At 28.7% G+C, this 21315-nt stretch overlaps 1 protein-coding gene across 1 annotated transcript in view; it reads left to right on the top strand.

Moving 5' to 3' along the window:
• The window catches only part of LOC135565142 (multiple epidermal growth factor-like domains protein 11), a 227039-nt gene that overhangs the window by 100175 nt on the left and 105549 nt on the right, over positions 1-21315 (top strand). The window contains 1 exon segment of the mRNA XM_065011202.1: positions 720-894. Coding sequence (XP_064867274.1) covers positions 720-894 — 175 coding nt within the window.

Here is a 21315-nt window from a genome sequence, read left to right as displayed (position 1 = left end):
GTTCTCCTCTCTTCTCATCTCTTCTCCTCTCTTCTCCTCTCCTCTCTCCTCCTTACTCCTCTCCTCTCTTTTCCTCTCTTCTCTTCTCCTATCTTCTCTTCTCCTCTGCTCTCTCCTCTTCTCTCCTCTTCTTTGTTCTCCTCTCTTCTCCTCTCTTCTCCTCTCTCCTCTTCTCCGTTCTCCTCTCCTCCCTTCTCCTCTCTCCTCTCTTCTGTTCTCCTCTCTTCTCCTCTCTCCTCTTCTCTGTTCTCCTCTCTTCTCTGTTCTCCTCTCTTCTCCTCTCCTCTCTCCTCTCTTCTCTCTTCTCTTCTCCTCTGCTCTCTCTCTCCTCTCCTCTCTTCTCCTCCCTTCTCCTCTCCTCTCTCCTCCTCACTCCTCTCCTCTCTTTTCCTCTCTTCTCCTATCTTCTCTTCTCCTCTGCTCTCTCCTCTTCTCTCCTCTTCTTTGTTCTCCTCTCTTCTCCTCTCTTCTCCTCTCTCCTCTTCTCCGTTCTCCTCTCTTCTCCTCTCTCCTCTCCTCCCTTCTCCTCTCTCCTCTCTTCTGTTCTCCTCTCTTCTCCTCTCTCCTCTTCTCTGTTCTCCTCTCTTCTCTCCTCTCCTCTCCTCTCCTCTCCTCTCCTCTCCTCTCCTCTCCTCTCCTCTCCTCTCCTCTCCTCTCCTCTCCTCTCCTCCTCTCCTCTCCTCTCCTCTTCTCTGTTCTCCTCTCTTCTCCATTCCCAGCTGCCATCCGTTGTCGGGGGAGTGTGCGTGTGCGGCGGGGTGGGCGGGTCTGTTCTGCAACGAGACCTGTCCGTCAGGTTACTATGGCGAGGGATGTAAGGAGGCATGTGCGTGTGCCAACGGAGCCGACTGTGAGGGCTTCACCGGAGCCTGCGTCTGTGCCCCCGGGTACACGGTGAGTAGATGGTGCAGGACACACATCACACACTGTACTCCTGTTCTTAGGTCGTGTTTTTATTCAACTTCTTAGGGAGCTTTAGTCCAGCAGTTGAAAGTGAAATGCGTCATTACTAATTGCTTAATGGATTTGAACCGTTTTTGTGCGGGTCGTCAGAACAGAACTTCAGGTTAAACCCTGCAAAGTAGAGGGGAAATAGACAGGTAGTCTTGGACTGGAGAGATACCAGACACAGTTTACTATATTATATTATTACTACTGTACTATACTACTATACTATATACACTATTATTATTACTGAAATAGACAGGTAGTCTTGGACTGGAGAGATACCAGACACAGTTTACTATATTATATTATTACTACTGTACTATACTACTATACTATATACACTATTATTATTACTGAAATAGACAGGTAGTCTTGGACTGGAGAGATACCAGACACAGTTTACTATATTATATTATTACTACTGTACTATACTACTATACTATATACACTATTATTATTACTATACTATATACACTATCATTATTACTGTACTATACTACTATACTATATACACTATCATTATTACTGTACTATATACACTATTATTATTACTATACTATATACACTATTATTATTACTATACTATATACACTATTATTATTACTATACTATATACACTATTATTATTACTATACTATATACACTATTATTATTACTGTACTATATACACTATTATTATTACTGTACTATACTATATACACTATTATTATTACTGTACTATATACACTATTATTATTACTGTACTATATACACTATTATTATTACTGTACTATACTATATACACTATTATTATTACTATACTATATACACTATTATTATTACTATACTATATACACTATTACTGTACTATATACACTATTATTATTACTATACTATATACACTATTACTGTACTATATACACTATTATTATTACTATACTATATACACTATTATTATTACTATACTATATACACTATTACTATACTATATACACTATTATTATTACTATACTATATACACTATTATTATTACTGTACTATACTATATACACTATTATTATTACTGTACTATATACACTATTATTACTACTGTACTATACTATATACACTATTATTATTACTGTACTATATACACTATTATTACTACTGTACTATACTATATACACTATTATTATTACTGTACTATACTATATACACTATTATTATTACGGTACTATACTACTATACTATATACACTATTATTATTACTATACTATACTACTATACTATATACACTATTATTATTACTATACTATATACACTATTATTATTACTATACTATACTACTATACTATATACACTATTATTATTACTATACTATACTACTATACTATATACACTATTATTATTACTATACTATATACACTATTATTATTACTGTACTATACTATATACACTATTATTATTACTATACTATATACACTATTAGTATTACTATACTATATACACTATTATTATTACTATACTATATACACTATTATTATTACTATACTATATACACTATTATTACTACTGTACTATACTATATACACTATTATTATTACGGTACTATACTACTATACTATATACACTATTATTACTACTGTACTATACTACTATACTATACACACTATCATTATTACTGTACTATATACACTATTATTACTACTGTACTATACTACTATACTATATACACTATTATTATTACTATACTATATACACTATTAGTATTACTATACTATATACACTATTAGTATTACTATACTATATACACTATTAGTATTACTATACTATATACACTATTATTATTACTGTACTATACTACTATACTATATACACTATTATTATTACTGTACTTACTACTATACTATATACACTATTATTATTACTGTACTATACCTATACTATATACACTATTATTATTATACACTATTATTATTACTATACTATTATTATTACTATACTATATACACTATTATTATTACTATACTATATACACTATTACTACTATATACACTATTATTATTACTATACTATATACACTATTACTATTACTATATACACTATTATTATTACTATACTATATACACTATTATTATTACTATACTATATACACTATTACTATATACTATTACTACTACTATTACTATTACTATATACACTATTATTATTACTATACTATATACACTATTATTATTACTGTACTATATACACTATTATTATTACTGTACTATACTATATACACTATTATTATTATTACTATACTATATACACTATTATTATTACTACTGTACTATACTATATACACTATTATTATTACTGTACTATTATTATTACTATACTATATACACTATTATTATTACTATATACTATTACTATATACTATATACACTATTATTATTACTATATACTATACTACTATATATACACTATTATTATTACTATACTATATACTATATACTATTATTATTATTATACTATACTATTATTATTACTATACTATATACACTATTATTATTACTTACTATTATTACTATACTATATACACTACTATTATTACTATACTATATACACTATTATTATTATTATTACTATACTATATACACTATTATTATTATTACTATACTATATACACTATTATTATTACTATACTATATACACTATTTATTACTTACTATATACACTATTATACTATTACTATTATTATTACTATACTAGTAGAGGGGTATATATACACTATTAGTCTTATACTATTATTATTACTATACTATATACACTATTATTATTATGTACTATACTATATACACTATTACTATATACACTATTATTATACTATACTATATACACTATTATTATTACTTACTACTATACTATACACAGTTATACTATATACACTATTATTACTACTGTACTATACTACTATACTATATACACTATTATTATTATTACTACTCATACTATATACACTATTATTACTATACTATATACACTATTATTATTACTATACTATATACACTATTATTATTACTGTATTATATACTATACTATACACTATTATTATTACTATACTATATACACTATTATTATTACTATTATATACACTATTATTATTACTATACTATATACACTATTATTATTACTATACTATACTACTATACTATATACACTATTATTATTACTATACTATATACACTATTATTATTACTATACTATATACACTATTATTATTACTATACTATATACACTATTATTATTACTATACTATATACACTATTATTATTACTATACTATATACACTATTATTATTACTATACTATACTACTATACTATTACTATACTATTACTATACTATATACACTATTATTATTACTATACTATACTATATACACTATTATTATTACTACTACTATACTATATACACTATTATTATTACTATACTATACTACTATACTATATACACTATTATTATTACTGTACTATATACACTATTATTATTACTATACTATATACACTATTATTATTACTATACTATTATACACTATTATTATTATTACTATACTACTATACCCTATTATTATTACTATACTATATACACTATTATTATTACTACTATACTATATACACTATTATTATTACCATACTATATACACTATTATTACTACTATACTATATACACTATTATTATATGTATTATTACTACTACTATACACACTATTATTATACTCTACTATATACTATATATATACTATTATTATTACTGTACTATACTATATACACTATTATTATTACTGTACTATACTACTATACTACTATTATTATTATTACTATACTATATACACTATTATTATTACTGTACTATACTATATACACTATTATTATTACTGTACTATACTACTATGCTATATACACTATTATTATTACTGTACTATACTATATACACTATTATTATTACGGTACTATACTACTATACTATATACACTATTATTATTACTATACTATATACACTATTATTATTACTATACTATATACTATTATTACTATTATTATTACTATTATTATTACTATACTATATACACTATTAGTATTACTATACTATATACACTATTATTATTACTATACTATATACACTATTATTATTACTATACTATACTATATACACTATTATTATTACTATATACTATATACACTATTATTATTACTGTACTATACTATATACACTATTATTATTACTATACTATATACACTATTATTATTTACTATACTACTATACTATATACACTATTATTATTATTACTATACTATATACACTATTATTATACTTACTATACTATACTATATACACTATTATTATTACTATACTATATACTATTATTATTACTATACTATATACACTATTATTATTACTATACTATATACACTGTTATTATTATTACTATACTATATACACTATTATTATTACTATACTATATACTATTATTATTACTATACTATATACACTATTATTATTACTTACTATATACTACTATACTATACTATATACACTATTATTATTACTATACTATACTACTATACTATATACACTATTATTATTTACTATACTACACTATTATACTACTATATATATACACTATTATTATTACTATACTATATACATATTATTATATATTTATTATTACTATACTATACTATATACACTATTATTATTATTACTATACTATACACTACTATACTATATACACTATTATTATTATTACTATACTATATACACTATTATTATTACTGTACTATACTATATACACTATTACTTACTATATACTATTATTTACTATACTATACTATTATTATATACACTATTATTATTACTGTACTATACTATATACACTATTATTATTACTGTACTATACTACTATACTATATACACTATTATTATTACTATACTATATACACTATTATTATTACTATACTATATACACTATTATTATTACTATACTATATACACTATTATTATTACTATACTATATACACTATTATTATTACTGTACTATACTATATACACTATTATTATTACTGTACTATTATTATTACTATACTATATACACTATTATTATTACTATACTATATATACTATATTATTATTATTACTATACTACTATACTATTACATATTATTATTACTATACTATATACACTATTATTATTACTATACTATATACACTATTATTATTACTGTACTATATACACTATTATTATTACTATACTATATACACTATTATTATTACTATACTATATACACTATTATTATTACTATACTATATACACTATTATTATTATTACTATACTATATACACTATTATTATTACTATACTATATACACTATTATTATTACTATACTATATACACTATTATTATTACTATACTATATACACTATTATTATTACTATACTATATACACTATTATTATTACTATATACTATATACACTATTATTATTACTATACTATATACACTATTATTATTACTATACTATATACACTATTATTATTACTATACTATATACACTATTATTATTACTATACTATACTATATACACTATTATTATTATTACTATACTATATACACTATTATTATTACTATACTATATACACTATTATTATTACTATACTATATACACTATTATTATTACTATACTATACTATATACTATATACTATTATTATTACTATACTATATACACTATTATTATTTACTATACTATATACACTATTATTATTACTATACTATATACACTATTATTATTACTGTACTATACTATATACACTATTATTATTACTATACTACTATACTATACACTATTATTATTACTTATACTATTATTACTCTACTATACTACTATAATATATTACTATCATTATTACTATACTATACCATATACACTATTATTATTACTGTACTATACTACTATATATACCCTATTATTATTACTATACTATATACACTATTATTATTACTGTACTATACTATATACACTATTATTATTACTTACTATACTATATACACTATTATTATTACTGTACTATACTATATACACTATTATTACACTATACTACTATACTATATACACTATTATTATTACTATACTATATACACTATTATTATTACTATACTATATACACTATTATTATTACTGTACTATACTATATACACTATTAGTATTACTATACTATATACACTATTATTATTACTGTACTATACTATATACACTGTTATTATTGCTGTACTATACTATATACACTATTATTATTACTGTACTATACTACTATATACACTATTATTATTACTATACTATTCACACTATTATTATTACTATACTATATACACTATTATTATTACTGTACTATATGACCATACTATATACACTATTATTATTACTGTACTATACTATATACACTATTATTATTTGTGTACTATACTATATACACTATTATTATTACTATACTATATATACACTATTATTATTTACTATACTATATACACTATTATTATTACACTACTATATACTATACTATATACACTATTATTATTACTATACTATATACACTATTATTATTACTATATACACTATTATTATTACTATACTATATACACTATTATTATTACTATACTATATACACTATTATTATTACTGTACTATATACACTATTATTATTACTGTACTATACTACTATACTACTATATTATACTATATATTATTATTATTACTATACTATATACACTATTATTATTACTGTACTATACTATATACACTATTATTATTACTGTACTATATACACTATTATTATTACTATACTATATACACTATTATTATTACTATACTATATACTATTATTATTACTATACTATATACACTATTATTATTATTACTATACTATATACACTATTATTATTACTATACTATATACACTATTATTATTACTATACTATATACACTATTATTATTACTATACTATATACATTATTATTATACTATTATTATTACTATACTATATACACTATTATTATTACTATACTATATACACTATTATTATTACTATACTATATACACTATTATTATTACTGTACTATACTATATACTATTATTATTATTATATGCTACTATACTATATACACTATTATTATTACTATACTATATACACTATTATTATTACTATACTATATATATATATATATTATATATACATATATATATATACTATTATTATTACTATACTATATACACTATTATTATTACTATACTATATACACTATTATTATTACTATACTATATACACTATTATTATTACTATACTATATACCCTATTATTATTACTATACTATATACACTATTATTATTACTGCACTATACTATATACACTATTATTATTACTGCACTATACTACTATACTATGTACACCATTATTACTACTACACTATACACACTGCTATTATTACTCTACTATACTACTATTATATATATACTATCATTATTACTATACTATACTATATACACTATTATTATTACTGTACTATACTACTATGCTATATACTATTATTATTACTATACTATATACACTATTATTATTACTGTACTATACTATATACACTATTATTATTACTGTACTATACTACTATGCTATATACACTATTATTATTACTGTACTATACTATATACACTATTATTATTACTATACTACTATACTATATACACTATTATTATTACTATACTATATACACTATTATTATTACTATACTATATACACTATTATTATTTATTACTATACTATATACACTATTATTATTACTATACTATATACACTATTATTATTACTGTACTATACTATATACACTATTATTATTACTGTACTATACTATATACACTATTATTATTATTATTACTATATACACTATTATTACTACTATATACACTATTATTATTACTATACTATTACACTATTATTATTACTATACTATATACACTATTATTATTACTGTACTATATGACTATACTATATACACTATTATTATTACTGTACTATACTATATACACTATTATTATTACTACTATACTATATACACTATTATTATTACTGTACTATATTACTATACTATTACACTATTATTATTACTGTACTATACTATATACTATATACACTATTATTATTACTATATACTATACTATATACACTATTATTATTACTATACTATATACACTATTATTATTACTATACTATATACACTATTATTATTACTATACTATATACACTATTATTATTACTATACTATATACACTATTATTATTACTATACTATATACACTATTATATTACTGTTATTATTGCTGTACTATACTATATACACTATTATTATTACTGTACTATATACTACTATACTATACACTATTATTATTACTGTACTATACTACTATACTATATACACTATTATTATTACTATACTATATACACTATTATTATTACTATACTATATACACTATTATTATTACTATACTATATACACTATTATTATTACTATTATATACACTATTATTATTACTATACTATATACACTATTATTATTACTATACTATATATACACTATTATTATTACTATACTATATACACTATTATTACGTACTATACTATATACACTATTATTATTACTATACTATATACACTATTATTATTATTACTATACTATATACACTATTATTATTACTATACTATATACACTATTACTGTACTATATACACTATTATTATTACTGTACTATACTATATACACTATTATTATTACTGTACTATATACTATTATTACTATACTATATACACTATTATTATTACTATACTATATACACTATTATTATTATTATTACTATATATATATATATATATATATACTATTATTATTATTATTATGTACTATACTATATACACTATTATTATTACTATACTATATATTATTATTACTATACTATATACACTATTATTATTATTACTATACTATATACACTATTATTATTACTATATACTATACTATATACACTATTATTATTACTGTACTATATACACTATTATTATTACTATACTATATACACTATTATTATTATTACTGTACTATATACACTATTATTATTACTATACTATATACACTATTATTATTACTATACTATATACACTATTATTATTACTATACTATATACACTATTATTATTACTGTACTATACTATATACACTATTATTATTACTATACTATATACACTATTATTATTACTGTACTATACTATATACTATTACACTATTATTATTACTGTACTATACTACTATACTATGTACACATTATTATTATACACACTGTATTATTACTCTACTATACTATATACACTATTATTATTACTATACTATACTATATACACTATTATTATTACTGTACTATATGACCATACTATATACACTATTATTATTACTATACTATTTACACTATTATTATTACTGTACTATACTATATACACTATTATTATTACTATACTATATACACTATTATTATTACTGTACTATACTATATACACTATTATTATTACGGTACTATACTACTATACTATATACACTATTATTATTACTATACTATATACACTATTATTATTACTATACTATATACACTATTATTATTACTGTACTATACTATATACACTATTATTATTACTATACTATATACACTATTAGTATTACTATACTATATACACTATTATTAGTACTGTACTATACTATATACACTGTTATTATTGCTGTACTATACTATATACACTATTATTATTACTGTACTATATGACCATACTATATACACTATTATTATTACTGTACTATATTACTATACTATATACACTATTATTATTACTGTACTATACTATATACACTGTTATTATTGCTGTACTATACTATATACACTATTATTATTACTGTACTATACTACTATACTATTCACACTATTATTATTACTGTACTATATGACCATACTATATACACTATTATTATTACTGTACTATATGACTATACTATATACACTATTATTATTATTACTATACTATATACACTATTATTATTACTATACTATATACACTATTATTATTACTGTACTATACTATATACACTGTTATTATTGCTGTACTATACTATATACACTATTATTATTACTGTACTATACTACTATACTATTCACACTATTATTATTACTGTACTATACTACTATACTATATACACTATTATTATTACTATACTATATACACTATTATTATTACTATACTATATACACTATTATTATTACTATACTATATACACTATTATTATTACTATACTATATACACTATTATTATTACTATACTATATACACTATTATTATTACTATACTATATACACTATTATTATTACTATACTATATACACTATTATTATTACTATACTATATACACTATTATTATTACTATACTATATACACTATTATTATTACTATACTATATATACTATTATTATTACTATACTATATACACTATTATTATTACTATACTATATACACTATTATTATTACTATACTATATACACTATTATTATTACTGTACTATACTATATACACTATTATTATTACTATACTACTATACTATATACACTATTATTATTACTGTACTATATACACTATTATTATTACTATACTATATACACTATTATTATTACTGTACTATATACACTATTATTATTACTATACTATATACACTATTATTATTACTATACTATATACCCTATTATTATTACTATACTATATACACTATTATTATTACTGCACTATACTATATACACTATTATTATTACTCTAATATACTACTATAATATGTACACTATTATTATTACTGCACTATACTATATACACTATTATTATTACTCTACTATACTACTATACTATGTACACCATTATTACTACTACACTATACACACTGCTATTATTACTCTACTATACTACTATAATATATATACTATCATTATTACTATACTATACCATATACACTATTATTATTACTGTACTATACTACTATGCTATATACCCTATTATTATTACTATACTATATACACTATTATTATTACTGTACTATACTATATACACTATTATTATTACTGTACTATACTACTATGCTATATACACTATTATTATTACTGTACTATACTATATACACTATTATTATTACGGTACTATACTACTATACTATATACACTATTATTATTACTATACTATATACACTATTATTATTACTATACTATATACACTATTATTATTACTGTACTATACTATATACACTATTATTATTACTATACTATATACACTATTAGTATTACTATACTATATACACTATTATTATTACTGTACTATACTATATACACTGTTATTATTGCTGTACTATACTATATACACTATTATTATTACTGTACTATATGACCATACTATATACACTATTATTATTACTGTACTATACTACTATACTATATACACTATTATTATTACTGTACTATACTATATACACTGTTATTATTGCTGTACTATACTATATACACTATTATTATTACTGTACTATACTACTATACTATATACACTATTATTATTACTGTACTATACTATATACACTATTATTATTACTGTACTATATGACTATACTATATACACTATTATTATTACTATACTATATACACTATTATTATTACTATACTATATACACTATTATTATTACTATACTATATACACTATTAGTATTACTATACTATATACACTATTATTATTACTTTACTATACTATATACACTGTTATTATTGCTGTACTATATTACTATACTATATACACTATTATTATTACTATACTATATACACTATTATTATTACTGTACTATACTACTATACTATTCACACTATTATTATTACTGTACTATACTACTATACTATATACACTATTATTATTACTATACTATATACACTATTATTATTACTATACTATATACACTATTATTATTACTATACTATATACACTATTATTATTACTATACTATATACACTATTATTATTACTATACTATATACACTATTATTATTACTATACTATATACACTATTATTATTACTGTACTATATACACTATTATTATTACTATACTATATACACTATTATTATTACTATACTATATACACTATTATTATTACTGTACTATATACACTATTATTATTACTGTACTATATACACTATTATTATTACTATACTATATACACTATTATTATTACTGTACTATATACACTATTATTATTACTGTACTATACTATATACACTATTATTATTACTATACTATATACACTATTATTATTACTGTACTATACTATATACACTATTATTATTACTGTACTATACTACTATATACACTATTATTATTACTATACTATTCACACTATTATTATTACTGTACTATACTATATACACTATTATTATTACGGTACTATACTACTATACAATATGCACTATTACTATTGCGGTACTATACTACTATACTATATACACTATTATTATTACTGTACTATGCTACTATACTATATACACTATTACTGTACTATACTATATACACTATTATTATTACTGTACTACACTATATCCACTATTATTATTACTGTACTATACTATATACACTGTTATTATTGCTGTACTATACTATATACACTGTTATTATTACTATACTATACTACTATACTATATGCACTATTATTATTACTATACTATACTATATACACTATTATTATTACTGTACTATACTATATACACTATTATTATTACTGTACTATACTACTATACTATATACACTATTATTATTACTATACTATACTACTATACTATATGCACTATTATTATTACTATACTATACTATATACACTATTATTATTACTGTACTATGCTACTATACTATATACACTATTACTGTACTATACTATATACACTATTATTATTACTGTACTACACTATATCCACTATTATTATTACTGTACTATACTATATACACTGTTATTATTGCTGTACTATACTATATACACTGTTATTATTACTATACTATACTACTATACTATATACACTATTAATATTACTATAGTATATACACTATTATTATTACTGTACTATACTACTATACTATATACACACTAGGACCCTTTTCCCTATATAGTGGTACTACTATAGACCAGGGCCCTATTCACTATATAGTGGTACTACTATAGACCAGAACCCTATTCCCTATATAGTGCTACTACTATAGACCAGAACCCTATTCCCTATATAGTGCTACTACTATAGACCAGAGCCCTATTCCCTATATAGTGCTACTACTATAGACCAGAACCCTATTCCCTACATAGTGCTACTACTATAGACCAGAGCCCTATTCCCTATATAGTGGTACTACTATAGACCAGGGCCCTATTCACTATATAGTGGTACTACTATAGACCAGAACCCTATTCCCTATATAGTGCTACTACTATAGACCAGAACCCTATTCCCTATATAGTGCTACTACTATAGACCAGAGCTCTATTCCCTATATAGTGGTACTACTATAGACCAGAACCCATGAACACAAGTAGTGCACTATATGGCGAATAGGGTGCCATTTTAGGCGTACCATAGAGTCCATTATCTACGAGGTGAACCTTAATGAAGCATCATTTCCCCTTCACTCTGACAGATGTACTGTAGATGTCACTGGAAAAGATGGTAGCTTTGAGATGTACCCTAGATGTCAATGGAAGAGATGGTAGCTTTGAGATGTACTGTAGATGTCAATGGAAGAGATGGTAGCTTTGAGGTGTACTGTAGATGTCACTGGAAGAGATGGTAGCTTTGAGATGTACCCTAGATGTCAATGGAAGAGATGGTAGCTTTGAGGTGTACTGTAGATGTCAATGGAAGAGATGGTAGCTTTGAGATGTACTGTAGATGTCACTGGAAAAGATGGTAGCTTTGAGATGTACCCTAGATGTCAATGGAAGAGATGGTAGCTTTGAGATGTACTGTAGATGTCACTGGAAGAGATGGTAGCTTTGAGATGTACTGTATATGTCACTGGAAGAGATGGTAGCTTTGAGATGTACCCTAGATGTCAATGGAAGAGATGGTAGCTTTGAGATGAACTGTAGATGTCAATGGAAGAGATGGTAGCTTTGAGATATACTGTAGATGCCAATGGAAGAGATGGTAGCTTTGAGATGTACTGTAGATGTCACTGGAAGAGATGGTAGCTTTGAGTGGGACTCTGATCAACCAGATGTACTGAATGTACCAGGGCAGGGTTGTGACCCCAGCTTCACTCACAGCCTGTTGTACCAAATGGCACCTTATAGGGAGTAGAGGAGGCATTTGGGACGCAGACTCTTTGCTACGGGGAGAGATGGAATGAGATGAGTCAGTCCTGTAGCACGACACAGTTAACTACTCTGAACCCTAAGTGTACAGACAGAACCATGCACACACACACACACACACACACACATACACACACACACACACATACACACACATACACACATACACACACACACAGACACACACACACAGACACACACACACAGACACACACACATATTTACAAACCCAGACAGAAAGGAGAGGAGGAGAGGAACACAGTCTGTTTGTTAATTAACAGAAAGGAGAGGAGGAGAGGAACACAGTCTGTTTGTTAATTAACAGAGAGGAGAGGAACACAGTCTGTTTGTTAATTAACAGACAGAGAGGAGAGGAGGAGAGGAACACAGTCTGTTTGTTAATTAACAGACAGAGAGGAGAGGAGGAGAGGAACACAGTCTGTTTGTTAATTAACAGAGAGGAGAGGAACACAGTCTGTTTGTTAATTAACAGAGAGGAGAGGAGGAGAGGAACACAGTCTGTTTGTTAACAGACAGAGAGGAGAGGAGGAGAGGAACACAGTCTGTTTGTTAATTAACAGAGAGGAGAGGAGGAGAGGAACACAGTCTGTTTGTTAACAGACAGAGAGGAGAGGAGGAGAGGAACACAGTCTGTTTGTTAACAGACAGAGAGGAGAGGAGGAGAGGAACACAGTCTGTTTGTTAATTAACAGAGAGGAGAGGAGGAGAGGAACACAGTCTGTTTGTTAACAGACAGAGAGGAGAGGAGGAGAGGAACACAGTCTGTTTGTTAACAGACAGAGAGGAGAGGAGGAGAGGAACACAGTCTGTTTGTTAACAGACAGAGAGGAGAGGAGGAGAGGAACACAGTCTGTTTGTTAACAGACAGAGAGGAGAGGAGGAGAGGAACACAGTCTGTTTGTTAATTATCAGAGAGGAGAGGAGGAGAGGAACACAGTCTGTTTGTTAACAGACAGAGAGGAGAGGAGGAGAGGAACACAGTCTGTTAACAGACAGAGGGGAGAGGAGGAGAGGAACACAGTCTGTTTGTTAATTAACAGAGAGGAGAGGAGGAGAGGAACACAGTCTGTTTGTTAATTAACAGAGGAGGAGAGGAACACAGTCTGTTTGTTAATTAACAGAGAGGAGAGGAGGAGAGGAACACAGTCTGTTTGTTAATTAACAGAGAGGAGAGGAACACAGTCTGTTTGTTAATTAACAGAGAGGAGAGGAGGAGAGGAACACAGTCTGTTTGTTAATTAACAGAGAGGAGAGGAGAGGAACACAGTCTGTTTGTTAATTAACAGACAGAGAGGAGAGGAGGAGAGGAACACAGTCTGTTTGTTAACAGACAGAGAGGAGAGGAGGAGAGGAACACAGTCTGTTTGTTAATTAACAGAGAGGAGAGGAGGAGAGGAACACAGTCTGTTTGTTAATTAACAGACAGAGAGGAGAGGAACACAGTCTGTTTGTTAACAGACAGAGAGGAGAGGAACACAGTCTGTTTGTTAACAGACAGAGAGGAGAGGAACACAGTCTGTTAACAGACAGAGAGGAGAGGAGGAGAGGAACAGTCTGTTTGTTAACAGACAGAGAGGAGAAGGAGGAGAGGAACACAGTCTGTTTGTTAACAACAGACAGACAGAGAGGAACACAGTCTGTTTGTTAACAGACAGAGAGGAGAGGAGGAGAGGAACACAGTCTGTTTGTTAATTAGACAGAGAGAGAGAGGAGGAGAGGAACACAGTCTGTTTGTTAACAGAGTCTGTTTGTTAATTAACAGAGAGGAGAGGAGGAGAGGAACACAGTCTGTTTGTTAATTAACAGACAGAGAGGAGAGGAACACAGTCTGTTTGTTAATTAGACAGAGGAGAGGAGTCTGTTTGAGAGGAGGAGAGGAACACAGTCTGTTTGTTAACAGACAGAGAGGAGAGGAGGAGAGGAACACAGTCTGTTTGTTAACAGACAGAGAGGAGAGGAGGAGAGGAACACAGTCTGTTTGTTAACAGACAGAGAGGAGAGGAGGAGAGGAACACAGTCTGTTTGTTAACAGACAGAGAGGAGAGGAGGAGAGGAACACAGTCTGTTTGTTAATTAACAGAGGAACACAGTCTGTTAACAGACAGAGAGGAGAGGAACACAGTCTGTTTGTTAATTAACAGACAGAGAGGAGAGGAGGAGAGGAACACAGTCTGTTAACAGACAGAGAGGAGGAGAGGAACACAGTCTGTTTGTTAATTAACAGACAGAGAGGAGAGGAGGAGAGGAACACAGTCTGTTTGTTAATTAACAGACAGAGAGGAGAGGAACACAGTCTGTTTGTTAATTAACAGACAGAGAGGAGAGGAGGAGAGGAACACAGTCTGTTTGACAGAGAGGAACAGACAGAGGAGAGGAACACAGTCTGTTTGTTAACAGACAGAGAGGAGAGGAGGAGAGGAACACAGTCTGTTTGTTAATTAACAGAGAGGAGAGGAGAGAGGAACACAGTCTGTTTGTTAACAGACAGAGAGGAGAGGAGGAGAGGAACACAGTCTGTTTGTTAATTAACAGAGAGGAGAGGAGGAGAGGAACACAGTCTGTTTGTTAATTAACAGACAGAGAGGAGAGGAGGAGAGGAACACAGTCTGTTTGTTAACAGACAGAGAGGAGAGGAACACAGTCTGTTAACAGACAGAGAGGAGAGGAACACAGTCTGTTAACAGACAGAGAGGAGAGGAACAGTCTGTTTGTTAACAGACAGAGAGGAGAGGAACACAGTCTGTTAACAGACAGAGGGGAGAGGAGGAGAGGAACACAGTCTGTTTGTTAACAGACAGAGAGGAGGAGAGGAACACAGTCTGTTAACAGACAGAGGGGAGAGGAGGAGAGGAACACAGTCTGTTAACAGACAGAGGGGAGAGGAGGAGAGGAACACAGTCTGTTTGTTAACAGACAGAGAGGAGAGGAGGAGAGGAACACAGTCTGTTAACAGACAGAGGGGAGAGGAGGAGAGGAACACAGTCTGAGGCCTCACTGTATTTATATTTTTAACTTTAACGTCCTTACAATCCTAAAGAAAATAATGTACTTTTTACTTCATACATTTTCCCTGACACCTAAAAGTACTCGTTACATTTTGAATGTTTAGCAGGACAGGAAAATGGTTCAAACCACACACTTCAACAGAACATCCCTGGTCGTCCCTACAGCCTCTGATCTGGAGGACTCACTAAACACATGCTTGGTTTGTAAATGATGTCTGGCTGTTGGAGCCCCTGGCTATTTGTAAATTAAAAACACAAGAAAATGATGCCGTCTGGTTTGCTTTATATAATTTTACTTTTTTTATACTTTTACTTTATTAATACTTACTTTTGAAACTATATTTTAGCAATTATATTTATTTTTGATACTTAAGTATATTTAGAAGAAAATACTTTTAGACTTTTACTCAAGTAGTATTTTATTAGGTGACTTTCACTTTTACTTGAGTCATTTTCTATTAAGGTATCTTTACTTTTACTCAAGTATGACAAATTGGATACTTTTTCCACCACTGTGCGCGCGCGCGTGCACACACACACACACACACGCACGCACGCAAAACACACACACACACACACACACACACACACACACACACACACACACACACACACGCAAACACACACACACACAAACACACGCACACACAAACACACACACACACACACACACACACACACACACACACACACACACACACACACACACACCCCCAGTTAGAGAAAGTGTAACACAGAGAGTTGAGAGCATCAAGGCTGTGCAGTGAAGCGGGATGATGTAACTCTGTGTTAAACAGTGGAAGAAGACTACTGTAACCTCTTTGCAATAAGGAACTGAGACCAAAAGCTCCAGAGAAAAGTCTTTATTACCCAGGATGCTGTCAGCTGAGTGCCCCCGTTTAGAAAGTTACACAACACATTTTATACTCTTCCCTTGTAGGAGTCACCTCCCCAGCTATCCATGTTATACTCTTCCCTTGTAGGAGTCACCTCCCCAGCTATCCATTTTATACTCTTCCCTTGTAGGAGTCACCTCCCCAGCTATCCATTTTATACTCTTCCCTTGTAGGAGTCACCTCCCCAGCTATCCATTTTATACTCTTCCCTTGTAGGAGTCACCTCCCCAGCTATCCATTTTATACTCTTCCCTTGTAGGAGTCACCTCTCCACCTATCCATTTTATACTCTTCCCTTGTAGGAGTCACCTCCCCAGCTATCCATTTTATACTCTTCCCTTGTAGGAGTCACCTCCCCAGCTATCCATTTTATACTCTTCCCTTGTAGGAGTCACCTCTCCACCTATCCATTTTATACTCTTCCCTTGTAGGAGTCACCTCCCCAGCTATCCATTTTTATAGGAGTCACCTCCCCAGCTATCCATTTTATACTCTTCCCTTGTAGGAGTCACCTCCCCAGCTATCCATTTTATACTCTTCCCTTGTAGGAGTCACCTCCCCAGCTATCCATTTTATACTCTTCCCTTGTAGGAGTCACCTCCCCAGCTATCCATTTTATGACCCCAGTTTCCCCTCCTTTCCCCTGTAGAATGTCCATGGTCCTCTCTCTGTAGAATGTCCATGGTCCTCTCTCTGTAGAATGTCCATGGTCCTCTCTCTGTAGAATGTCCATGGTCCTCTCTCTGTAGAATGTCCATGGTCCTCTCTCTGTAGAATGTCCATGGTCCCTCTCTCTAGAATGTCCATGGTCTCTCTCTGTAGAATGTCCATGGTCCTCTCTCTGTAGAATGTCCATGGTCCTCTCTCTGTAGAATGTCCATGGTCCTCTCTCTGTAGAATGTCCATGGTCCTCTCTCTGTAGAATGTCCATGGTCCTCTCTCTGTAGAATGTCCATGGTCCTCTCTCTGTAGAATGTCCATGGTCCTCTCTCTGTAGAATGTCCATGGTCCTCTCTCTGTAGAATGTCCATGGTCCTCTCTCTGTAGAATGTCCATGGTCCTCTCTCTGTAGAATGTCCATGGTCCTCTCTCTGTAGAATGTCCATGGTCCTCTCTCTGTAGAATGTCCATGGTCCTCTCTGTAGAATGTCCATGGTCCTCTCTCTGTAGAATGTCCATGGTCCTCTCTCTGTAGAATGTCCATGGTCCTCTCTCTGTAGAATGTCCATGGTCCTCTCTCTGTAGAATGTCCATGGTCCTCTCTCTGTAGAATGTCCATGGTCCTCTCTCTGTAGAATGTCCATGGTCCTCTCTCTGTAGAATGTCCATGGTCCTCTCTTTGTTTAGCCAGCTGTCAGAATCCCAACCCGTCCATCTTCATTCTAGGCCTGACCCTGCTCTCTGATCCTAGGAAATGTCCTCTTCTCTGATCAGGACAACTTTACTAAATTAGCATACGGACAGTTTCATGGCAAAACTGCATTAATACTCACAGTAATCATTCACTAAACAGGATACAAACAAACTACAGTTTAACTTGAAATATGTTATAATTTAACAGAATCCATCATATGGCTGTCAATCAGCTAGACTGTTACACACACACACACACACACACACACACACACACACACATCTCTTCCATTGACATCTACTGAACCCTACTGTATTCATATCTAGTGCTTTCCCCAGGACTACCATCTACTGAACACTACTGTAGTCATCTCTAGTGCTTTCCCCAGGACTACCATCTACTGAACACTACTGTAGTCATCTCTAGTGCTTTCCCCAGGACTACCATCTACTGAACACTACTGTAGTCATCTCTAGAGTGCTTTCTCCAGGACTACCATCTACTGAACACTACTGTAGTCATCTCTAGAGTGCTTTCTCCAGGACTACCATCTACTGAACACTACTGTAGTCATCTCTAGTGCTTTCTCCAGGACTACCATCTACTGAACACTACTGTAGTCATCTCTAGTGCTTTCCCCAGGACTA

This window comes from Oncorhynchus nerka, linkage group LG27, assembly GCF_034236695.1.
Source record: "Oncorhynchus nerka isolate Pitt River linkage group LG27, Oner_Uvic_2.0, whole genome shotgun sequence".
Taxonomy (NCBI): domain Eukaryota; kingdom Metazoa; phylum Chordata; class Actinopteri; order Salmoniformes; family Salmonidae; genus Oncorhynchus; species Oncorhynchus nerka.
The sequence above is the reverse complement of the archived record's forward strand: the minus strand, read 5'-3'. Positions and strand labels throughout refer to the sequence as shown.